Genomic DNA, 24,120 nt, shown 5'->3' with positions numbered 1-24,120 from the left:
TAGGCAAAACAGCAGCTAACAAAAACATTCAAGTTAATGCAGCATGAGATGCAGACATTTTCAACTCCGTAATGGTCCTAAATCAGACCAGAAAGAATGAATTGGGTGTAGAGCATATAAAATGAAGGGTGAAGAGATAACAGTTAGACATTTCCTCTGGAGCCACTACTGATTGATCTGGACTCATTAGTCTAAGAGTCACCTGGTGAAGATTAATACAGTGTGAGAGCAGCAGCATGATTTTGAATTAATAGCAACAGAAAGCTTTACAGCTTACAGTAACTTACTTTTTTCTGTCTTCTAACAAGCTGTCACCTGAGGAGTGGTCAGCAGCTAAAGATGGGCAAGTGAGAAGGTGATGGCTCTCCTGCACCAATGTTCCTTCTGACACTGAGGTGGTAGCACTTGATCATAAAATCATTAAATTTCCCAAGTTGGATGGGACCTCTAAAGATCATTCAGTTCACTTAAACCCAGTATGCTTCAGATGCTTTGCCCTGTAGAGCTGAAACATGGGCACTTCTATGGCTCACAGTTGTGTACTGTGACTCACATGGCAGCCAGCAGTATGGAAATGCTGTAAGTCAAGGCAAAGGCATATTGCCCCAGTTAAGTCACCCAGATGTCACAGCCACTTGTTCTTTGGCGGTGTGCTAAGGGGTCCCAGCCTGGCAGTGGCTCCCCTTCTTCTTCCCCAGTGTCCTTAGCATCAGGGAGGTACTGGGGGAAGCTTCTGACCAGTTGGGTTTTGCCTGCTTTTCCCACTCACCCTTGTTCCTGTGCTGTGCTTCCTCTCTCACATAACACCCTGTTATTTCCTTTGTGGAAAGTGGTCCTGACACAGCTGCTAATTAGCCCATGAAAAATTTCAGAGCAAACAAAAGCAAGTGATTAAACGCCTGCTGTTCAGCGTGAGCCCTGTCAGCCCCATTGGTCAGCAGCAGAGCTGAGCAGCACCTCCTCAGAAGGAAAACATGGCATGTGGATGCTATCAAGTCATTTCAGGGAAATAAGGACTTGGAAAGTGGAACCAAAAAGCAGGGTCATTGAAAGATAACAATCCAGGTGGCTTCTGATAGGTGTTTGAAGGTTCACGTGTGAAGATCTTGATGGCTGCTTTTGTGTTGTCTCAGCCCTAATGCTCAAAATCCCTCTAAATTTTTCTTCCCTTGAGCAAAAGTACTATAGGAAGAAGAGAAGGTGTTTACCTGGGATTTTAGCAGCCTGTGAACAGGCTAAATGAATTTCTTTTTGCTACCAGAGGGGAGGGTTCAAGCTGGAAAAATAAATGTAAGTTATTCCTGGGCAGAAAAAAAAAAATAGCAGAAAAATGGAAAATACCAAATCAATGTATGTCATCTATTGAAATGCCACCGAGCTGCTTTGCCAACCATTGTCTCTGTTGCTTTCATAGCTCTCGAGCAGCTGCTCACAGAACTTGAAGACTTTCTGAGGATACTGGACAAGGAGAACCTGAGCAGCACTGCTCTCGTGAAGAAGAGCTTCCTCTCTGACCTGCTGAGGGTGTACACCAAGTCCAGCGGTACAGGCAGGGCGTGGGGCAGTGGGCTCTCGTGGGAACGGCTGTGGGGTCTCGATGCAGCATTTTGTTGGAGGTTGGCAGGGATGGTAGACATGAAATTTAAAAGGAGAAAATGAAATGGTGATTATTTTTGCAGTGACCTCTAATTGTTTATGTAAAATTACTATAGTTATGCGTCCAGCTTTACAAGCAGAGGATTCCCAAGATTCCTGATCCTTTCTGTTTTTCTTATTAAACCTTAAGTTTATTTAATCCACTTTGTAAGATACACAGGATGTGCTGTTTGGCTAAGTTGGTGCTTAAGTAGAAATTTTAACTTATGGAATTTCCTGACTGCACAGCATTTAATTTTTCTGCTTTTTATTATTGCTTGGGATTTTTTCTGTACATTGTCTCAACCAACATGCTCTCCACAGTGTGCACTTAGCAGAGACACTTCTTACATCTGTCTTTGCTTTCCCAGCGCTAAGTTTTTTCCACACAGGGTATATGAAGGCTTCACTTTTGCCTTTGTTTGCATGCAGGAGGTGATGAAGAATATATTTACATGAACAAAGTGACTGTCAACAGACAGCAGGGTGACCAGGAGAAGCAAGACAAAGGTAAGGAATTGGAGGTCAGTGCTTGCCTTGTTCCTCAAGATGATGGAGGTGCGTGTGGGGCCAGAGCTTTGGTTTATGAGGCTGGTGGAGGCCTCTCTGGAGGCTCTGGGAACTGAAGCAGCTGACAGTGTGGAAGGGCTGCCATTTTCATTGCATTCCTTTGGACATCGTGGTCCTTGCCAGCACTAAGCGGTTATTCCTGGAAGTAGCACTTTGGAGAGTATTATTTTGGGATAAAAAATGTTGCCTTCTAAGGCTTGCAGCTCCAGTGCCTGAAATATTTAAGGAAGCTGTCATGATTCCTTTGACCATGGAAGAAGTCACTTCACCTTTCGAGACCCTGAAAGCCTGTCCCGTTGGTGTTGTTTTGCACTAGGGTCTGAGCTGTCACAGCCCTGCAAGGTGACCCCCTCCAGACACAACCTGCACCATCTGTGTGAGAAGAGCAACATTGTCCCCTGGGGGCTGAGAGATCTGCAGTGTACAAGCTGAGAAATCAAACCTACAACCAAGCTTCATTTCCAATTTAGATTTCCCAAGTTTTGAATTTATAATGTGGCAAAGAACATAATTCTTTAAAAGTACTTACACTCTTTGAAGTTCATCACAAATGCTGTATTTGATAACTGCACAGAGCAAGTTATTGCTGACACGCATCTCCTTAATGCACATGCAGTCAGAAGCAGACCCAACCCCAAAGTTTCCAGTCCAAAACAAGAAGCGGATGCATTAGTGCAGCCAGCTGTTGATGAGCTGATACTACACTAGTCAGGGTTGCACTGTTTCTGTTTTCAGGGTTGTTCGGTTTGGTTTTGTCATTTTGTGTTGGCTTTTTTGGTTGGTTGGTTGGTTCATTTTTAAACTACCTGCTGCTGAATTTAAGTTAACTTCAAATACCCCTGAGGATAGGATGTCCTCCCGCATTACGCAGGCAGCCCCAGCATGAGCTACAGGCAGGCTCCTCTGGGTCATGCTGTAATGCTCTGTAACAGAACTGCACAGCCACCCAGTAGCTCTCAGTGGCTGAGTCACAACAGATGCACCTCTTTATCTAAGTTGTCATTTGGGTGGATAAAGCACGGCTTATGCTGATTGACCATGCTGAAACTCAGAGATGTATTTCAGACAACTTATTTTTAGAGTTGCTTCTTTTATTTCAGACTTCTCCCCATTCAGGCTGAGTCGACCCACTCAGTCCCTCCCTGTGGGATCTGGCGCTTCTCTCTTTCTCTGTTTTCAGCAACCTCCCTATTCCAAGTAAAACTTCTGGGTTATTTGGAAATGCTGAAGTCAGTGAGATACGCATGGAATCTTGGCCATAGCTGCATCATGGTATACAGCCCTGAGCCTGTGTCAGTCACTGCATGGAAAGGTCTGTGCGTGTCTGGGCAGCGGTGGGACCTGCAGGATTGGGGTTAGCAGGTGGAGAGGACTGTGCCCACTGGGGCTGGGAGATGTGATACGGATCCCCTAGTGCTCCCTTTATCTCATTTATCCACATCCTTTGGTGGGATGTGGTGAACACATTTCTGTGGCTGAGGTCAGTGGGACCTCTCACGCCCTGCAGGTTTCTCAAACCACCATAGCTGGGCTTGGGTGTGCTGTGGCAACACAGCATGAAATGCTTCCCAAAGTGATAACACTTCAGCCCCTAATGGAGGGGAACTGCATTTTTGTGGCACAATGAGGTTCAATGAGATGATTTCTAGGTTTGCCGGAGAGCTGAGAACAAATGGGCATCACTTGCAAAGGTCAGGTAGTAGCTAGCACTGTTGCAGTGACTGCTCTTCTTCAGAGCTGAGCTTGGGAGGTTCTGCCTGGCGCAGGAAGGTGCAGACTGGCTGTCCATTTCTCTGCTAGAGAAGCACCCATAAGGTGTACTGTGTGGATATCTGAATGTGGAGATAAGTCTCTTCCAGGGAGATGTGCACTGAGGCTTTAGGAAATCCCAGTCTTGTTTCTGGTGTTTCCAAAAGCAGCAATGGCCTCAGCAACTCCTTGGTCCACTTGCATAAAGACTGACCTCCAACAGTAGCCTGTTGGTATGACTCTAGCAGCGTAATCATGGGGATTTTGCTAGGTGCATCTCTCCTTTGAAACCTTATGAGACATCCAGCAATCCTTCCTGTGTTGTGCATTGATGTCTGTCAGTCTGTGAGTCTCTGTGCATTTAACTGGTGCTGATGAGCAAGAACCCTGTGCCAGAGGGAGCAATCTGCCTTGAGAGATGTGCTTTCGTCTCTTGCACCACCCAGCTGGGAGCTCGCTACAGCCTGGGGCAGAGCTGTTGTTGTGGCTTCTGAGCCCCAGAGTGGGAGAAAGTAATGTGGTTTCCATCTTCTATTTTTAAAGCCCAGAAATATGCAGCAAGGTTGATGCCAGCATCTTTTGAGTACAGTGCTAACTGCTGCTGGGCACTGCACCATGCCTTGGTGGTTCCTGTGTGTGCCCAAGGAGCATGGCTGGAGCCTTAGCAGGTGACTAAGGGTCCCAGAGCATCAACTCAGTGCAGATTTTGGACTTAATTCCCTTGCTTAATCAACTGAACCTGCAAGATGTGAATTATCTCAGCCTCGTTTCTCCCAAAGTATTTGCAGAGAGACACTGTGTAAAAGGGGACTTCTACACTGCTCAGAATAAAGCAGAATAACATTCTTAATTAGTTTGGCTGTTCAATGCCTGTCTCCCACTTGTTCCTGAACATCACTGAATTTGCTGTCTTGGAGGTCGTGGGATTTGGGGACTTGCCTGAGGCCACCCAGGAGCTCTGTGCTGAGGAGAAGGACTGCACACAAGCTGTTTGAGCCTTTGACGTACCCTCTGCCTACTGAATCACTCTGCATTCAGCTGCTTGGAAAATTTGACTTTCTGGAGGCTGAAGCTGATCAGTTGGAGCAGTTCTGTTGCCATATGTCCTTTCACATGTTTGGCCTCTGCTGCTTCAAGAGCATCTCTTCCTTAGCTGGTAGATTCAATAGCAATTAAATTACTGTTCCTTGCTGGCTTTGAAGCACTGTGCAGCCCAGCCCAACCCAGTAGGTTTGGGCTTCACAGTTCTCCTTCCAGAAGGAAAAATATGACCCCCAAAACTCAGAATCAGGTTCTTTTGCTCTGTCTCCTCATGCCACATTCCTGGACATAGCCTGAAGTGACACAGATACTTCAGTGCTGCCTCTAATTATCCCTCTGCTTCCTATCTAAATAGTACCTTTCTGTTCCCACACCTCCTGTTAGCCAGTGTTTTGCTGGGAAATGCCACATGTCATTGATATAATTGTGTTTCTGGCTTGCAGCTCTGGATGGGAAAAACTCCTTGACCAATGGAGACTTGGGACTGCATTCATCCCCTCCCCAGAAAAGCCTTCCAGAGCTGCCCCCTCCAAAGGTAGGTGTTACAGAGCCTTTGCTTTTCACAGCCTAGCCCTTAACCTGGGGACATCAACTTCTGAACACTTTGTGATCACTTTTATTACACAGTGTGCAGCACGGCTAAGTGGACAGACCTCTGCCAGCAGTTTGCTCATCAGACAAACAGGCCTGATGAGCTTTGTTAATTCAACTAAGCGCTCCCCAGTATTTGGGTTTTCTGCCCCAGGCTTGGGAGGAAGGTGGCTGGAGAAGGCAATGTGGGGCTGCACTGCCTTACAGAGCACATTTTCCTACTGCTTTCAATGCTCAGAGACGCAAGACCAAGGCGCTGTGCTCCAGCTTACTAAGGGCTTGCATAAAAAAACTGCAAACAGTGTTCCTTTAGATTATTCCATAGGGACACCCATAAATCTAGTGAGGGTATAGTTCAGCATGGTCAGATTTCAGTGGGATTTTTTCCTCGTGCCAAAAAGCCAACCCAGCTGTCCTTGAGGGATGCACATGGGGGATGTTGCTGCTCTGTAGCTGGTCTGACGTGGGAATCACAGCAGTTGGGATTTCAGGATGTGAAAGGAAAGGAGGGCAGAGGGTGTGAGCAAGGGCAGTGTGGGGGAGGACCACAGAGAACCTGCTCCATCCCCAGGACAAGCTGCGTGCTTCAGCAGAACAGTTAGTTACATACCACAGAGACCTCTTTGGTAGGGAGACTTAAGGAATCCAGCACTCAAAGCACTTTCCTCAAACAGCTCAGCTCTTAGACACTCTTATCCCACGGTCAGCTCTTAGGATGCCCGCACCTGATCTGCTTTTGTTTTCTGGCTTCTGCCCTGAAAATCTGGCTGTGCATTAGGTGTAACAGGATGGCTCTAAAGCATCTGTTGTATCTTTCTGATAGTGCAATTGGAAAGTTAAATGAGGAAATCAGGAAAAACAGTCCTCAGTGATAGCTGAGTAGGTTATTCTTTGCTCCCAGGCTAACAGCCTGTGCCAGAACTGCCTTCTCTCACTGCTTGCCAATGGAGATAACCTCACTTGCAAAAAGCAATCGAGTACCTCCTCACTGGGAGCATCTGAGGAGCTGTTGGCTGCAAAGATATCTGAGCACACAAAGGTACTTAAATATTTCAAGGAGTGTTGCTGGGGAAATCCCTAATGTGATCTCAATTAGAAGGTGGAAATTGCTACTGTGGCAAAACCAATTGTCTGTGCCTGGTGCTCCTGGTGTGGGTGTGAGCAGTGACCACCTGAGTGAGGTTAGGAGAGGATGTCTGGATGTATTTATTTTATGTTTGGGGTTTTATGTTTCGTGGTGATGAAGCATCCCGTGCTGAGGCTTCAGACTTACCTCTTGGGGCATAGGAGAAATATGGTGATAAAGCTCTGCACAGAGGGCTGTGTCCAGTGCTCACTGACAACAGTTAGTGAGCTGACCAAGAAAGAATGGCCCAGCAGTCTCCTACTGAATCGGTTTTGTCCCAGAGCAGCCTTTAGGCAGTAAGTCCCACAGGCTGTGGCTCAGATGTCAGTGCCCTTCCATCCTCTGGTGGCCTTGGCAGCTCTCCTTTGTTCTGCTGCTTCCTGCAGCCATCTTCTGGGAAAGTGACACAGTACAGATGTGGACTCTCAAGATGGATTTATTTGCATGCTCCATTGTGCCACAATGCAACAGTTTTGTGAGGGCCAAATTGGCTTAGATAACACAGCAGCTCTTTGACTTAAAACAACTCCATGCCTTTAGGAAAAGAAAAATGGAAAAAAAAATAACTTCTGTGGCAGCTGAGGCGCAGTCCCACCTAGTCCCTCTTGGTTTCCATTGTCTGTAGGAAACAAAACAGAGCAGCCCCTTTCCCCCACCCCTTCCCTGACACTCATGGGATGGTGTCAGAAAATCCACAGCCTTTCTTCTTGTAGGCCATTTGTTTATGACAAAACACAATGTGAGCTGGCTACACACACAAGGCCACTGCATATGGCACTTGCAGACACATTCTCAGCCAGGGAAGGGATTAAGTAAAGCTTTGGAGTGGTTGGATTTGTTTTCATTTCTTTAATTTAACACGTTAGGACAAGTTCCTAAGTGCTTGGGGCAAGTGTTTTCTGACAGCGTGTCCTACATGGCTCTGAAAGCAAGCTCAGAGTCTGCTCACAGCATCTGGCTGCCCCACGACAGGAGTTTTTGTCTAAGACCACGTGCAGCTCACCCTCATGGGAGTAGTGGTTTTGCACAGCGTGGCCAGGCTACCTGACTACCTAAGCATCCCCTACTGTGAGCAGCTGCTGGCCAGAAGACCTTTCATTTAAAGCTTTCTATTCTAGGCAGTACCCTCTGGTGGAAATACCCAAGGCAGGATGAACAGCTTTAAATCTACATTTGATGGTGCAAGGGAACAATCCTGCCTTAGACCATGCTGTGATGCTGGTGCCCAGCTGGGCCATAGAATTCTCCAGGCCACCCCAAGCGATCGTAAGGTCCAGCATGAAGGAACATGCATGGTCTGTGACCTTCAGTGTTGTTGTATCTGCAGGAACAGACCTGCTCTTCTGCCTGTCCTGCTGAGAGGAGTGGGGTTTTAGCCCTGCATGCACTGAACATCCTATCCAGGATTTGCACAGGTCCCAATCAGGAGCCAGTTGAAGTGGTGAGAGCCAGAGCATCCTGCTGTCAGATGACTGAGGGTGGTTTGACCTGGGCAAGGAGAGGGGAAGCTGCTGGGGAACAGGGGAGCACTGCTGGGAGGTTGTGATGGGAGAGGTAGGATGCCACGTGCTACGGGGAGAGAGTAAGCTGTGGGCTCATCTGCCTGTTATCTCCAGCTCTGCTGTCTCACATTCAACAGTCATGTGAATTACTTGAAAAGTAAAAATGTGCTCCTTAGCTTCCTCCTTTTTTCTCATGTGTTGGTATTACTAAAGGATCAAGGCTGTTTTTCCTGCCAGCCCCTGCTTGTGTTTAGGGAGGGGCTTGGCAAGCACCACAGGGATTTTCCAGCACTTGAACTCCCTTCAAAGGCTTATTTTCCATCAGTGTTGTTTATCCATTTCCTTCATTTTTTGCTCAGAGCACAATTAAGGATTCCTGCTATTTCCTCAAGGAGCTGTTGGTTTGCAATCCACCAGACTTCGAGAAATGACCAACAACTTCTTAGGCTGTGCTTTTCAGGGCAAAGCCAGGGTTGTCCCTTTGCTGCCCCTCTGGTTCCCTGTTAGGGTGTGCAGGGAGCTGTGCCATTATGAAGAGGCTGACAGGGGCCATACAGCAGGCAGGAGTGCCGGCTCGCAGTAAGGCCAACAGGCTGGGATTGCTGCTCGTGGGGAAACGTTCGAGCTGATCCTCCCAAAGCTTTCAGCAAAATTAAAGGAAGTAATATTTAACTCAGTTATGTGGTAATTTCAAAGAACTCCGTTCTGCTTTAACTGCACACTGGGAACCCACAGCAGTCCCATATTTTTTCTTCCCTGTCACCTCAGCTTGTTTACATAACAACTCTAGAACGTATTTTAGTCCTACAAAAAGGGCAACCCATTGTTCTCAAGCATCTGTTTTTATGTACCTTAAATCACGCTTCTGTTATGTATTTATTCTCCAGATTCCCGAAACAAAGCAGCCTTCGGTTCCCAAGATCGAGTCCCCAGAGGGATATTACGAAGAGGCTGAGCCATACGATGTCTCTATGAATGGTACATCTTGGGGGGTCACGTGTGAGATGCGGGACATGAGGTTTATGAGAATGAGTAGGCTAAGGAACGTACAACTCTTACAGCTTGTGTGTGACAGACGGTGTTTTCTGATGCTGGTCACACGTAAGATAGATCTAATGCTATGGCAAGGGAAGTCTGATGAATTACTCCAAGTTTTTAAGTTTCCTGCAGATACTCAAATAGTGGTGTGCAGTGTGTCTGGGTTAATACAACATCACTGAAATGCTCGAAGTTATTATGGATTCTCTTTGGATGGCTTTCTGAAAGATAGGCTGCAGACAAATGCTGGTTTCCATTCAGAAGGGATTAAGCTCCAATGGCTTGCATCTCTGTCCTGCTGCTCCAGTTGTCCCTTTGGGGCTCACAGTCAATGGCTGTTGATCTGCTAGATGCTGAAACAGGTTTTACCACTGAGTATTTATTCAGCTGTGTCTCTTTTGGTAGTTTAACCATCTGTAAACCTGTTTTAGAAGACACACATCATGTGAAAGGACAGCATGGCTTCACCTGGTGCATATTTGTTCATGCCCATGTTCTCAGCAGTGCCACTAATGGCTGTCACCCCCCTGGGAAGCTGCTGCCTGCAGGCAGAGCTCCCAGATTCTCACTTTATGCTGTATTTGTGCCTCCTCCTTTGTGAGACTACCCTTATTGAGAGATTACCACCCTCGAATTTGATAGCAGAGCTAATCTTGTTATTGCTTTATAATCTGTTTAAATCTGAACGAGAGAGATGATACCACACAGCAGGAAAAGACAACTCTGCTCAGCAGCTGTGACTGTAGCAGAGAAGGGTTTGATCACATATGTGGTGTAAGGCAGATCCAAGATGGAAGAGACAAATGAGAGCTGAGGATAAATTGGGATTTGGCTCTGAGCTTTTGGCTGCTGAGCCTGAGCAGAGAGAAGCACAGTCCTCTCCAGCCCCTGTGCGCTACACCAGCTCTGAAGCTCCCAGCGGTGAAGTACGGTAGCTCAGGAGGGACCCTGTTCTCACCAAGGCTTAGGAGCTTCAGTGCTGAGCAGAAAGGGGGAATGCAAAGAGATTTTGATTGTCAGGAGCTATCCCATTTTGGCTGCACTACACTGTGGTGGGGAAGAGGAAGATGATTCCCAGCTTGGCTGAGGAAAGGCCCAGGCTCATCCTGGCCTGGTGAAGCACGCTGTTTGGTGGGGAGGTGGGGTTTCCATTGGAAGATATCTGAGTAATTTTTTCGCTGCTGCACGTTGGGAAGGAGGATAGTGCACTAAGAGCTATGGCAGGTAAAGGTGTGCACCAGATTAGCTGGAGCGCAGTGATGGGTCTGTATGCTGGGAGCCCAGGTTTTGTTATCCAGGCAGCTCCATGAGCTCATGTTGCATTGAAAGGCTGGTAGGAGTGATAAACATATGCCCAGTTTCATCTTCTGCTTTCACTTGGTAAGCTGCTTCTCGAGGATGCAAATACTCCCAGCAGCACCAGTTTAGAGGGCTGAGGATCAAGGAGATCAGAGCCTTGCAAGTGTGATAGAGAGAAAAATCCAAGCCCCTGGGGGTGGGAGCACTGCCAGAATTAGGTTGATTACGTTGTGGTGGGTTCTGACAGCTGTGCTAACAGGAGCATTGGAGGCAGTGTCCTCAGACTACTACAGTGCCTATTTCAAATGAGGATGTTCTGAAAAAGCCACACCTGGGCAGTCATAGGAAGGAAAGCAGCAGGAAGAGCAGTGTGTGGGTGCTGGTGCTCAGTCTCCTTGGTTTAGCTGTTCCCCATGGGCTGCCGCAAGGATCTGAGTGCTGCACCACCAGTGGTTTTTAGAACATTACCATGCAGCTGGTGTTCGATTTGCCTCATGTTGGAGTTCCAAAACTGTAGCCTTGGCCCTGCTTTGCTGCTGTCTTGTGAGCTTGGGGTGGGGAGCTTGGGGTGGGGAGGGCAGAGCAGGGGCTCTCAGGTGATCTGATCCTGCAGGACACCCGCATCCCTCCCAACAAAATTAAACAAGAATAGGGCTGCTAGTAAAAGGAGCGACTGTGCAGCCAAGAAAGGACATCAAAGCGAGCCTGCAGATGGGCTCAGGAGATAGAGGATTTGTGCAGCCCCAGAGGTGGGACTGCAGCATAACAAACCACGGGTGACTGAATTAAAACGAAGCAGGCAGAGACCCCTCTGGGTGTTGGGGTCCCTCTTTCATCAGCAGCCCCACCTCTCCGCTGGGAACCTCTGCCTTTCATGGTACAGCTTCTGCAAACGCTGCCGCTCCGTTCCCTCCTGGGCTGAGATGTGTTCAGCCGTTATCGTTCTCTTCCTTTGCTCTATTTGCATAATTGAAGGCTGTGATAAGAAACGGAGTGAAAATGCAAGTGGCGACAAGACTGCCAAGGGAGCAGCCGCGATTCCAACTGAAGCAGCTCAGCTGCACTGGCAGATTTTAATTCTGATGATGGTGACCATTTTTTAAGGAGAACCCCCTTGTTCCGGGAGGGAAGCTGATGCACCCCGGACCTATTGTACCTCTGCAAAGGCCACACCTGGCAACCTGTGCAGGTGTGGGGATGGGGCAGCACTGTGTAGCAGGGGGGAGCGGGGCCGAGCCAGCCTGACGCCCTTGTTCTTTGCATTTGCTTATCTGTGGCTTTTTCTCTTTGTTTCCCTTTCTCTTTGCTTCTGACTGTGCAGGTCTTTTTGGTAGGCTTGCTGCGGCTGGACCCAGGCCAGGGTTGCAGGTTACTGAGGGCGTTATTTATGCCACGATAACAATGGGTATGGCATGCATTCAAACCTGAAGTGCTTTTCCTTTAAAAAAAAAAAAACACTAATTTTTAGCAAAGAAGACCATGTGCTCCCCCCTGGCACTGCCCAGGACATGCATGGAGGGCAATCACTTGGCCCCTCACTTACCCATGCTGGTTACACACCGGGCAGCGCTGTTGGCTCCAGAATCTCTGACATGTGGGTTGGCTGGAGATCCCTACATCTCTGCCACACAGGGAAGAATCCTTAGTGAGGCTTCCCAGGGGCAGTGAACTTCTGCTCCATCTGCGTTACTAACCCAAGTTCCTGTGGACATGGTCTAAATATGGATAAGGCATTGGAGGTTAATACTTTCCCCTAAAAGATGAACTGATACGCTGCAGGTATGGAGATACTGAGCCAGCAGCATGCTGTATTCAGGCTTTGAAAGGCAGTATTGTTTTTTTAATAAGTTTAAGTGGTGCAGCTTTCTGCTGATCATTTAAGGGATGCTGCAGGATAGGTCTGGATAGGACTGCGGCTTTGTTACATCTCTTAGTTCCTTCTATTTTAAAAATAAACCAAAGCAATGTCCTTCATTGAAGAGCTTAATGCTTTTTATCTCTTTTCCTCTTTTTTTTTCTTTTTTTTTCCCCACTGATCTGACAATATTACCTCCTATAGATATTAAGATTTGATGAGTGTCATTAAATTCTGATAAGGGAAACATTTTTTCAAATACTTTTCTTAGTGCTGTTTGATAGGGTAAGACTGCAAAACTACACAGACAGTGCCCGAATCTTACTGTCTTGCTGAATGAGCTTAGGTAGCAGTGATAGGCATCCCGTCCTGTGAATGAAAGCTGCACTGTAAACACCAGCAAAGCACTGCAAATTCCCTTGCAGCCAATGGGACCATTTTTGCTGTTTCTGATGAATCTGGTGCCAATGACCAGCTGCTCCTATCAGCTGCTATAACCTACCATTAGTGCTGAGCATTGAAAATCTCAGCTCATCCCGATAAAGGAGCAATCAGTTTGAGAATGAACATGGAAAAATGTGATTGCTATTGTTTACAGCTGCCACTTATGACTCATTCTTGCTGCTGCAGCAGTGTGTTACTTCAAAGCCCCTTGCTGTCCCCTCAATGCTGAGTGGAGGTTTGTTAGCCCAGCGAGGGAAAGTGGAATGACATCTCAAATACAATAGATCCTTGCTTGTTGCATGGCTTTGCAAATACCATTTTTACTTCTGACATTCAGAGGACAAGGGATGATTGTAGCTTGCTGTTGCCTTAAAATTGTATTTGGCTTGCGGTGGAAAGTAGAGAAAGCATCTTGGTAGGAAAAAAAGCAGCAAGCATCAGAAAGCAAATAAGGGAACATTCCCAAACTTGTGGCCAACTGAGACGTGTCTTTTGAGTGTTTGCTGACTGAGACTATCAGGCTCAAAACACCAAGATTGGTATCGATCTAGAAAAAAAAACAACAATAAAAAACAAATCTATAAGGGTTGTTTTCCTTTTGATTCTTCTCCTGTAGGTTATCCTCAAAAAACACGTTCCTATGCTTGAAGCTTTTGCATGTCTGAGTGGGGCTGAGGCAAGCAATAGGCCCAGGGTTGTCTTAGAGATGTATTAGTGATAAAGCTTTGCTTTTGTTATAGAAGATGGTGAAGCTGTTAGCAGCTCATATGAGTCTTATGATGAAGAAGAGAGCAGCAAAGGCAAGTCAGCAACCCATCAGTGGCCATCCACAGAAGCCACCATTGAGCTGATGAAGGACGCCCGTATCTGTGCATTCCTGTGGAGAAAGAAGTGGCTGGGCCAGTGGGCAAAACAGCTGTGTGTCATCAAGGACACCAGGTTGCTGGTGGGTAAATCCTCACTATCTGCCTAAAACAACCTTTATTTTTGAGCTGGGGAGGGGAGTGATGCCTTAGGCCAATGCTGAGAAAGCACCTCTAGAACTAACACTTCAAAAATGTATGTAGGGATGCTATTTCATTTTCAGAAGTGACGTGAGCATGGGGTTGCAGAGGGGATCTAAGGGGCGTCGGAATCCCAGACTCCCAAAATACTTAGAGTTCTGTTTGGGAAAACTTTCTCAAGCGATTAAGCAGAGGGGATACTAAAGCCACTGGCTAACCTCATACTTGGCCAACTTTTAAGAAGTATTTGAAACTATTTATATGTATACATAGGAATGTGTATGCATGTACATGTAGAAGTGACCTCTGTGAAGACTGCATGGCTAGAATATGTCTCATCTTTATGGGACCTAAACCTTTGGTGCACTTCATGCATAAGGTTGCGTTGACCCCCTTCCAGTAGTCAGTTCCTGCCAGCAAGTAGAAGGGAAGGCTCTCCTTGTCTTTTACCTGACTTCCATCTTCCTTTCCCAGTGCTATAAGAGCTCCAAAGACCACAGCCCTCAGCTGGACGTGAATTTGCTGGGCTGCACTGTCATTCACAAGGAAAAGCAAGTGAGGAAGAAAGAGCACAAGCTGAAGATCATCCCCATGAATGCTGATGTCATCGTGCTGGGGCTGCAGAGTAAAGATCAGGCGGAGCAGTGGCTCAGGGTCAGTGACACCTCTGGGGTTTGCCTAGGCCTGCCAGGGAAGGCAGGTGCCTGAACTGCATTTCCTTTAGGCTGCAGTGTCAGTTGTACCAGCTCATCAGCAGCCTTATGTGCAAGGAGATAAGCTGTTCACTTCCATCCTGCTGCCTCCACGCATGGGGAGGTGGCTCAGCCCCTTCTTCTCCCTGTGCCGGAGGCAGTGTGAGCGTTGTGAGGGAGTAATAAGTAACTAGAGAGAGCTTTTTGGAAGGGTCCTGTAGGGTTATTTCCTTGATTCCCTGGTGATGCAGAAGGAAGATAAAAATGAGGGGAAATGTGGGAGGACAATGCGCCTCATGGTCCTGTGTGGGGTTGTATATCTCCAAGGGACATTCCTCTTGCTGAATCCCAACAAGACCGTATCTTATCTCCGTCCTGTCCTTGCATGCTCCAACTCCTTCCTCACTAAAAGCCCATATATAAATACAGCACCTCGTTTTCACCTCTGGGTTACTGCAGCTCTACTTACCAGACATGTTTTCTTTCTTCTGTGCAGGTAATCCAGGAGACCAGTGGTCTGCAATGTGAAGGAGGCAGTGAAGGCAACCAGTACATCCCAGACTCACAGCGTCTCAATTACCCAAAGGTACATTTGGTCTCTACAGATAGGATAAATAGCTGCAGGGATGACGTTCCCACCCTATCCCTTTAAGTAACAGCTCAAAGTATGTTAATTTTGTTTGAGCAGAGACTGATATAATCAACCTTCTGCCTAAAAAGGAGCATTATTGGAACAATCTTACTTTCCTTCGAAATCTTAAACTTCTTGCTGCAAATTACCCCCAGAACTGTTTCAACACTGGGCTCCCTTCTATACAGGGGAACAGCTACTGTTGTATCCCAAGGGGCAGTTGTGCTTAGCAGGAGTTTTGGAAGGGATGTAAACCTCTGAATGACAGGGCTAGAGACCATCTTTTGTCCATGTTAAGGTGGTGCTGCCCTGGTAACAGCTTGTTCCAAAACAGTGGAAGGAGAAAGAAACCTTCATGTTGGACAGCCAGAATGGGCTTCTTTGGGCATCTGGCCATTTCCTCTGCCCGTGTCCTCTTATAGGGACTTAGAAATGTGTGATATCAAATCTGTGACATGTCTGGTTTACTGGCATCGAATCCTAAGCTGTTGGTTTCCTACCTGAGCATTCCCTCCCAGAAAATAATTTTTTTTGCCAGAAAATAAATCACCTGGGGTGAGTGCTTGCTGGAGAGACAGGCTGTGTGCATCTGCAGAGCTGATGTCCTGTGCTTGTTGGCAGGTGGACCTCTCCGAGAGGTATTCTGCAGCCTCAGAGAGCGGCAGCAGCACAGATGGGCACCCTGAGGCAGTCGAGACAAAGGATGGTAAAAACTGCCCCTGGGAATGCAGGGAAAGCATGCCACTAACCCTATGTGCAGCAGGCTTCTGCAGCTACTGCTACCTGCTGCTGCCACTCCATACTGACCCGATGTGCGGTGAAAACTGTCTGTGAACTTGATTTCATTGCTTTTTCTTGTATAATGAAATAGCAGCTCAGAGTTTCTGTGGGTGTGTGCCACAGTGCTGTGTTGCATGGCTGTAGTACGGGGAGCTTTGGGGCAGGACACCCAGCTGGGACAGTGGGCTGCATGTCTGTGAGTTTGAAAAGCCATGCATGTTTTGTTTCCTTTTTGGTAGTTAAGAAGAAGGGCACAACTGGCCTAAAACTAAGCAACCTCATGAACCTCGGGAGGAAGAAATCCAGCTCTCTGGATAGCCCGGAGAGATCTCTGGAGACTTCAAGTAAGTGATGTGAGTGGTGTGCACTGTGGGGTGAGCACCTGGATACACTATGCATCAAGTTGCCCCAGGAGGCAAAAGGGCCACTACCAACTTGGTCTATGCCAGTAATTCCATGCACTTCATGGTGCCTTTTACATGTTGAGGTGACTGTGTTGCTTACGAGGGCAGGCAAGGGCTCACAGGGTGATTCAGGAAGGGCAAATAATACCAGACATGCACACAGCATCTTGTGCTGCTCTGCCTAGACATCAACCAGGACATGGGATTCAGGTGGGAGGAGATTGTGTAGGCCAACTAGAATTCATCATCTGGGACTAGTTTTGTCCAACCATGTGTAGCCAGCTCACTGCTCCAAACCTAACTTGAATGTCAAGTGTCCCATTTTGAACAGTTTTTCACCCTTTCAATCTGTCTTGCATGGTTCAGGACCACTCACCTTTGTTTTTTGCTCTTCATCATTGCCTGTGGCATTTTGCAGTACTCTCAAAACCTGTCTGTAGGATGCAAAATACAACTAGGTAACCTGTGCTTGCTTGCAGGTTACCTGAATGTGCTAGTGAACAGCCAGTGGAAATCCCGTTGGTGTCAGATAAAGGATGGTCACCTCCATTTCTACCAGGACAAGAACCGAAGCAAACTGGCTCAGCAGCCCCTAAGTTTGGCAGGTTGTGAAGTTATCCCAGAGCCAAGCCCTGATCATCTCTATTCCTTCCGCATCTTGCACAATGGGGAAGAACGGGTCATTCTGGAGGTAGGTGTACTTCTCCGTATGTGTTCTGTTTTAGCTTGGGTGTCATCGCAGGCCTAAAACCTCTGCCTGCAGGCTAAATGCTTTCAAGGCTCTTTAGAGGAACCTTCAGTCCAGCAAAACTGAGCCTGAAGTATCCAACTTTGGTTCCCCAGCCCACAGTCACCTAGAAGGTGTCCTGGCAGGCAATCCAGGCTGCCTCTGATGCTGGCATCTCCAGAGGACCAGTCAGCCTTCATCTTAGGCACTCATCTTAGGATGGGATGAAGGGTCCTCTGGAGGTGCCCATCTCTCTCTGCTGGCTACAGGCTAAGCCGGGATGATTAAGTTATATGGGACACGTCTCAGTTAATGCTTGATGAGAGAGGTGTCACTTCAGAGATTTAATTCTGTGATTAAGAGGAATAGAAAACTTATTCTTCTGAAAACAAGAGTTCTCATCCATGGGTTACGAGTGCGTTCCAAGTAAACTGACCACAGATCAGCTCTTGAAAGTGAATTCATCTCCATCTGTTACTTTCCTTTGCCTGAATCCAGCACTGCTTATCTCTAATCTTAGTTCTCTCTGACGACAACAGCGTGATTATAGTAGGAGGTGGACAATGTGAGCCATTTCCTGTATTTTTCCAGTTGGTGGAATATTTATAGCTAAACAACTGACTTTGAGTGCCTGCCATGACGTTTTTAGGTGTTTTTGTTTAGCCTCTGGTTCAGAGTATGTCTGCGTCCAAAAATTTTTGCCTAATTACAGATGTGAAGAGGTACTGAAAAAATCTATGTTTTGTGAATGGAAGAAACTGTATTTTGTTGGGATGTCAGACTCAGTGTACAGACTGCTGGCTGGCTTCTCTGGCACTGCATTCTATGCTAAATAAAACAGGTTGGAAGCTTAAAATATACTTTCCAGTTTGGGATTCACTTACCCTGAATTTTGCTTTGTACTTGCTGCTCCAATGCTTCAAATCAAAGCAAAAGATGTCTGCGTCTTGCTTCAGGTGGAAGTCATCCACTACTGGAAAGTACATGTGGCTATTTGCTAAATCTGACTTCCAGGCACAGTATTTAACGTTTAATTTTGCAAAATGTCAGGCTGTTCACTGCACTGGGAATTTGGTACTGACTGTGCTGTAGCCAGGGGGCTCTCTTTGAAGTTCTTCCCTGACCATACTTTAATCTCTCCCCTTCTCTTCTTTGCTAACACCCAGGGGAGGCTTTGGGGCACTGGTATAAGGAATGCACAGGCTTTGCTGTGCTTGGGTCTGGTGTTTGGAAATCGTGTTACTGCACTCTGCTGGTCTAGAACAGAAAATGCACTTTTTCCATGAAAGTGTCTTTAGTCCTAGAGACGTTTTCATTTTCGTATGCAGCTGAGTTGCTCACCATAGCAAGAAAAATGCAGACTGACTACGCGTTCTAGGGGACAGAGGAACTGCATTTAGATATCTATGTCCCAAGTTTGCAAATGAGTCCCTACACAGAGAAGTACTTTTTTATTTTTTTTTTTAATGTAGTCTCAGGTTTAATATAATAAATACCCTGCTGTTCATCTTCCTCCTTGCAAGGCCGGAGGGCTGTCAGTGCAGTCTCCTAACAAGGCTAGCTTGGCAGTAGCCCTGAGAGCCCAGGGATGCTGCAGTAGCTACTCATAACGTCTGTCTGGTCACCTCACAGGCGAAGTCCTCGGAGGAGATGGGCCACTGGCTGGGGCTCCTCTTGTCCGAGTCAGGCTCAAAAACAGACCCAGAGGAATTTACCTATGATTATGTGGATGCCGACAGAGTCTCCTGCATCGTGAGCGCTGCAAAGAACTCCTTTTTGTATGTATGGGGTGCCACAGGGCTTCTTGCAGCTGGGGGAGTGGGAATCAAGCTGGACAGGGGTCTCTACATGCTGGCAGCAGGGCTTGGGTGCTTCAGCCCTGCGTGCAACTTGACTGCTCTCTTTGAAAGCCAGTGCAAGACAGGACAGCACTTGTCCCCACATGATGCATTCAACCTGTGCACGGCTGCCATGGGGAAAGGGGTGTGCGCCCAGGTTGGTGGGGCTGGGTGTGCAAAGCCTTAAGCACGGATGTCCCAGAATTCAGCACAGTGTGAGGCTGCAGCAAGACCTACCCCTCCTGATAGAATGTCCTGCTGCCTGTTCACAGCCTAATGCAGAGGAAATACTCCGAGCCCAATGCCTACATCGACAACCTGCCCAAGGGGAGGGTACAACAGGAAGAGCTCTATGATGACGTGGATCTGCCAGATGTGCCAGTGGTAAGGAGCCCCAGCTGGGAACAGCACTTGGGGAATGGGAGACCCAGCCCTTGGGGAAATCCAGAGAAGTGGACAGTGGTGAGGAGCTGCTGAGAAATGTGGGAGGTTTCCAGCAGAGTGCATTTAGATCTGCAGTTACTTGCAGTGAAAGCCCACAGTTTCTGTCTGCTAACAGCGCGGATGATTTGGTGGCCATGGGTTCTTTGGATTCTGTTTTACCAAAACTCCTCCCACTGCATGAGAGCCATCCCATAAAGACAGGGCAGGCTCTGCTGGAGAGAAGGGCTCTGATCCTAGATCTATAAAATACTGTGAGATGCCCGTATGAGGCTGCTGCAACCGCTGGAAAGACTTAATGAAGGAGAGCGAAGATGACTTTCTGTACACTTTAAATATCCCTTAAGGAATGACTTAGAAAATGGGGTTGTGACTCTCTATTCAATCACAGAAGAGTTTATGGAAAACATTTCAGATTGCCTGACATGCTCTGCTCTTCAGTTAGTTTTGGCCTGTGCTTCTGGCTGCAGCAGCTGGTCTCTTTTCATGGGAACATTCACCTTTTGCAGGAGGAAGTACCCAAGAGTGAGAGCAAGCTGGAGGGGGACCAAGATAGGGTGTACCTGGATCTCACCCCAGTGAAGTCATTCCTGCACTGTGCTGGCAAGAAACCATGTCAGCCTTCATCCCTGAGCTCACCAGCTCTAGAGAGGGCTGGTAATAAGGCTGCAGCAGACAGCACAGCTGAGACAGCCCCAGTGGATAAGGATGCCGAGCCCTGCAAAAAGGAGGAGACCTCAGAGCAGGTATTTCAGTGTGGTTTGGGGCCAGGATTCAGCAGAGATCTGGTTCCCCACCACATCATCCCACCTCCTTTCCCCTATCCTCTGCCTCAGAAACACCCAGAAAAGCCGGAACCTGAAGAGCCACCACCACAGGTGCCCACTGTGAAAATCCAGACGCAGCAGCAGAACGTCACCTTCCTGCAGACCTCCCCTGAGCCACCAGCAGGCTCTGTACCAGTGGGCAGCCCACAGCTGATGCCCGCACACCGACCCAAGATGCCACTGCCTGGTGAGTGGGAAGCTCTGCCCTGCAGTATATAACCAGCCTGCTGAGCCTCCTAAAGCTTAAACAAGTCTCATTCATTTTTGACTGTATGCACCTGTATTCCTTTTTTGCTTTTTCTGAGACGGTCTTGGGGGCTTGCATTTTCAGTGGCAGCAGTGGAAACCAAGCTGGGCAAGAACAGGACAGAGGCAGAGGTGAAGCGGTTTACGGAGGAAAAGGAGAAGCTGGAGAAGGAGAAGGATGAAATCCGGGCTCAGCTCACCCAGCTGCGCAAAGAGAGGCGGGAGTTGAAGGAGATGCTTGCAGGATGCACAGGTAAGCCAGGCAAGAGGCAATGTGCAGAAACAAGTCAAGGTGGGGACTATGGAGGTGAAAGAGGTGACAAACCTGGACCAGAAGGGTCTTTGCACCTCCATCACCAACTTCAGGACCATAGGCACACTGACATGAGACCTGCTGCCAGAGGAATCAGTGCTGAAGTACTGGAAAAGAATGGACCCTGAGCCCCGGTTTCCATCTCGTGGCATGGGAGGGACAAGCAGGTCCTGCCATGATGGCATGATTTGCCTTGGGTTCTGTGACTGCCAGGATAGACTTGGCACTTTGGGCTAGACCACATCACACTGGAACAGGAGCTGGCTCTGCTATGGTCCATCTTGGGGCAAAGTAATATAAGTAATATATAAGTACAGCAGTAACACAAACTCCTGTAGTTGATCTCTGCTCCCTCACTCACCCCCCAAGTCCCCCGATTTCCTGCAGCCATCAGCATCTTACCTGCTTTTGCAGACAAGAACCTGGAGCAGAGGCTGAAGGAGATAGATGAAGAGTGCAAGAGGAAAGAAAGCCGAAGGGTAGACCTGGAGCTGAGCCTGGTAGAGGTGAAGGAGAACCTGAAGAAGGCAGAGTCTGGTCCTGTGACGCTGGGCACCACTGTGGACACCACACACTTGGAGAATACAGCTCCCCGGGTAGGTTTCAAAGTCAGTATTTCACTGGAAAACAACTGGGTTGTGGCTGTGGAGCTTTTCTACAAGATAGTGCTGAAAAAGGCTACAATCTCTCTCCCTAGAATGAAGGAAGTCATTGTGATTTCCATTATTTTTGTTGCAGACTCAAACAAAACCTGCCAGTCCAGCAACTAGCGCAGAGAGCTCACCAGTCAACTCAGCAACGGCTCTGAAAAACAGGCCTTTATCTGTCATGGTGACAGGGAAGGGGACAGTCCTACAGAAAGCTAAGGTAACATGCCAGTGAGCGGGGAGGGAGGGAGGGGGGTAATCACTGCTCCCTGTCCTGGCAGCAAGGCAGCCCAGCAGGGATGGCTGTGGTCAGGTTGGGTATTTGGGAAGCATGCTGACCCACGCCTCACAGCAGCCTGGTTTTCCTCTTGTCTTTTCACCCAAGTTTGTTCTGACTGTGATTTAAATTAATCACTGTAACTGGAGCTGAGCCACACTGCTTGTGTTGGCAGCAACTGGAGTAAACGAGTGGTTTACTCTCACTGTGCTGATATACGTTTGAGGTTTAATTAGGGGGCAATGTGACAGTCTGCTCCTGCCCCAAGCAGTATAGCTGACATCTCATGGGGTTTCAGACTACACCTCCAGTGGCTGGAAACAGCAGCCCAACACAGACAGGAGCAGCTTCAGTTTCTCCTCCACTGCTCCATATGGAGTTCTATCTTTCTAACACTGGCTGAGCTTTTCTTTGCCTCTCCTTTAAATGTTGCACACTATCTCCATCCTGCTCACGTGCAGCAGTGCCTCTGCTGTCTGGAATGAGAAATCTGTAATGAAAGTAGAACTCTCTGACCTGCCAGGTAGCCAAAACCACTTAGGTAACAGATGTACAGGCTGCTCCTGAGCTTATTAGAGCTACCACAGCTTGCCTGGTTTACCATTTTGACTAATTCACCTTTGTTCTTTGGCAGGAATGGGAGAAAAAGGGCGCGAGTTAGAAGTACATTTTTCAGAGATGGACTAAAGACTGGAACTGCCCATGCATAGAAAAGGGGATTCGAACACCAGTAGGTGGATGCTGGGTGTGCAACACAAGCCACACCAAGCGCCTCCTCCGCCTCACGCCACCTGCTTGGATGCAGCAGTGGAGTCAGCAGCTGCTGCTACCACTTACCCCAAACAATCTTGCTCTTTCCAGACAAGTCCCATCATGTAGCTAAAACAATAACAACTGGTGGCAATCCTTGCATCAGATTCCTAACCCAGTTACTGTAAACAAGAATGTTACTGTACATAGGGGTGTTTTGTGTATTTCTACTCTGAAGGTTTATTGACGAGTTATTAAGGTTTCTATATTAGTGACAGTAGTGAGTTCAGGCCAGTCCTCTGTAGTCTTCATACCCCCATGGTTTTCAATCTGTCATGGCAAATTGCAGCCAGCTAAAGTCTCACCTGCCTTGCTGCTGGCTGTCCCTCAGCTGCAGATCATCCGGATGCCCAGGTCTGACTGATCAACAAGACACAGATGAGAAGCACACAGGCACCTGTCCAGCAGGAAGGATCCTCTCAGTATTAAGGGAGACTAACTGTACATAGTCGTGCAGCAAGGATTTTCAGTGACCAATTGCATCGTGCACAGGCTTAATGCTACCAGCCTGTGATAGGGTTGATTTGCCAGAATGTGAAGGAGGATGCTTGCTCACCTTCTCATGCTGTGTTATGGACTGGTGGAACCCAAGGGCTCTGGGTAAAAATGATCTCCCAAGCAGAGTCACTAAAAGTTCTTGAGGATCTTGATCTCCTTCACCTGAGGAGTTTGTTCTGAAAAAGAATAATCATAGTTGAAGGCTTGTTAATGACGTACCAAAGTCCCAGGCCTGCTTACCCTGCTGAATGAGGATGCTGGATATGATGCCCTTTCTGAGAGGAGATAAAGGTATCTCTGTGCTCCTGCCCTGGCACTCAGCACCACACTGCTGATGCTGTCTGGTCCCTGTGGGGCTGCAGCACAACCCATAGCAGCAGCTGTACATTGCTGAACACCCCTGTGGGAAAGAGCCCGTTTGCATGGGTTCAGGTGGGTGCTGGACCTGCTCTCCTCCCTGTCTCTGGACGGCTCCTAGCTGTCCTGGTGCTATCGCCTTTATTTCTAGATCATTAAAACTTAACATAGTCTTTGGATGCTGTGTCCTTGCAAAGTTCATCCCTCTGCTCTGTGGCCAAGCTGTTCAATGAGAGAGATTGCGTGCCTGGAACTACTAAAACAGAGACATTATAATTCAGAGAGAGGGGCACAGAGAAATCCATCCACTTGGAGTTTCCTCTCCAAAGCACAGGGAGGTCATGGACACCACGAAGCTTTTGTTTTGCTCCATCCTAAGCTGTCAGGAGCTCCTGTTCCCACCCTAAGCACACACACAGCACCAAACTCTCCCCTTCCACCCTACTGTCTGCCAGAGCTTGTCCAGTTCTTTCACAGCTGCACCCAGCTAACATGGATGAAAGCAGCTGTGCTTTCAGCCCTGTTGGCTCTGCTAAACACATCTCCCAGACAAGAATTCTTAAGTAATGTCTCTGCGTCCCCATTGTTTTCTTAACTCAAAGCATTTCCTTTATTCTAACTGTGACCTATAAAGTGGCGCTTTAGAGGGTTTTATAATAAAATGTTGAATATATTATGTTACCAGTGTATTCTATTTTAGCGAGGCTTGTCCCTGATCCGCTTTCTAGTATCTTTCATGCACTTCAAACAACCAACATTATGAAGTTCCTTAGCTAGG

The 24,120-nt window shown here is 47.7% G+C and overlaps 1 protein-coding gene across 7 annotated transcripts; it reads left to right on the top strand.

Moving 5' to 3' along the window:
• The first annotated feature begins 1,391 nt into the window (after positions 1-1,391).
• On the top strand, positions 1,392-24,015 carry AFAP1L2 (actin filament associated protein 1 like 2). 7 transcript variants are annotated; one of them, XM_031554517.1, is made up of 20 exons: positions 1,392-1,543; positions 2,068-2,145; positions 5,439-5,530; positions 8,040-8,153; positions 9,102-9,192; positions 11,873-11,956; positions 13,591-13,796; positions 14,329-14,508; positions 15,043-15,132; positions 15,799-15,883; positions 16,197-16,301; positions 16,841-17,052; positions 18,721-18,866; positions 19,199-19,310; positions 19,877-20,113; positions 20,204-20,381; positions 20,526-20,693; positions 21,168-21,349; positions 21,492-21,620; positions 22,312-24,015. In XM_031554517.1, exons 2-20 carry the CDS (start codon positions 2,091-2,093, stop codon positions 22,336-22,338), a joined length of 2,493 nt encoding a protein of 830 aa, XP_031410377.1. In that variant the 5' UTR covers positions 1,392-1,543; positions 2,068-2,090; the 3' UTR covers positions 22,339-24,015. The 7 variants fall into 7 exon arrangements, with proteins under 7 accessions (XP_031410377.1, XP_031410380.1, XP_031410379.1 ...); XM_031554523.1 differs by having other exon boundaries at positions 1,398-1,549; XM_031554520.1 differs by lacking the exon at positions 8,040-8,153.
• The last annotated feature ends 105 nt before the right edge of the window (positions 24,016-24,120 follow it).

This window comes from Meleagris gallopavo, chromosome 8 (genome assembly GCF_000146605.3).
Source record: "Meleagris gallopavo isolate NT-WF06-2002-E0010 breed Aviagen turkey brand Nicholas breeding stock chromosome 8, Turkey_5.1, whole genome shotgun sequence".
Taxonomy (NCBI): Eukaryota; Metazoa; Chordata; class Aves; order Galliformes; family Phasianidae; genus Meleagris; species Meleagris gallopavo.
Note: the sequence above shows the minus strand (reverse complement) of the source record. Positions and strands in the feature narration are given on the sequence as shown.

Coding starts and splice junctions, on each gene's coding strand:
- AFAP1L2 (XM_031554517.1), top strand. CDS start 2,091: ATGAACAAAGTGACTGTCAACAGACAGCAGGGTGACCAGGAGAAGCAA. Junction 5,531..8,039: donor CAGAGCTGCCCCCTCCAAAG/GTAGGTGTTACA, acceptor TTGTATCTGCAG/GAACAGACCTGCTCTTCTGC. Junction 14,509..15,042: donor AGGCGGAGCAGTGGCTCAGG/GTCAGTGACACC, acceptor TCTTCTGTGCAG/GTAATCCAGGAGACCAGTGG.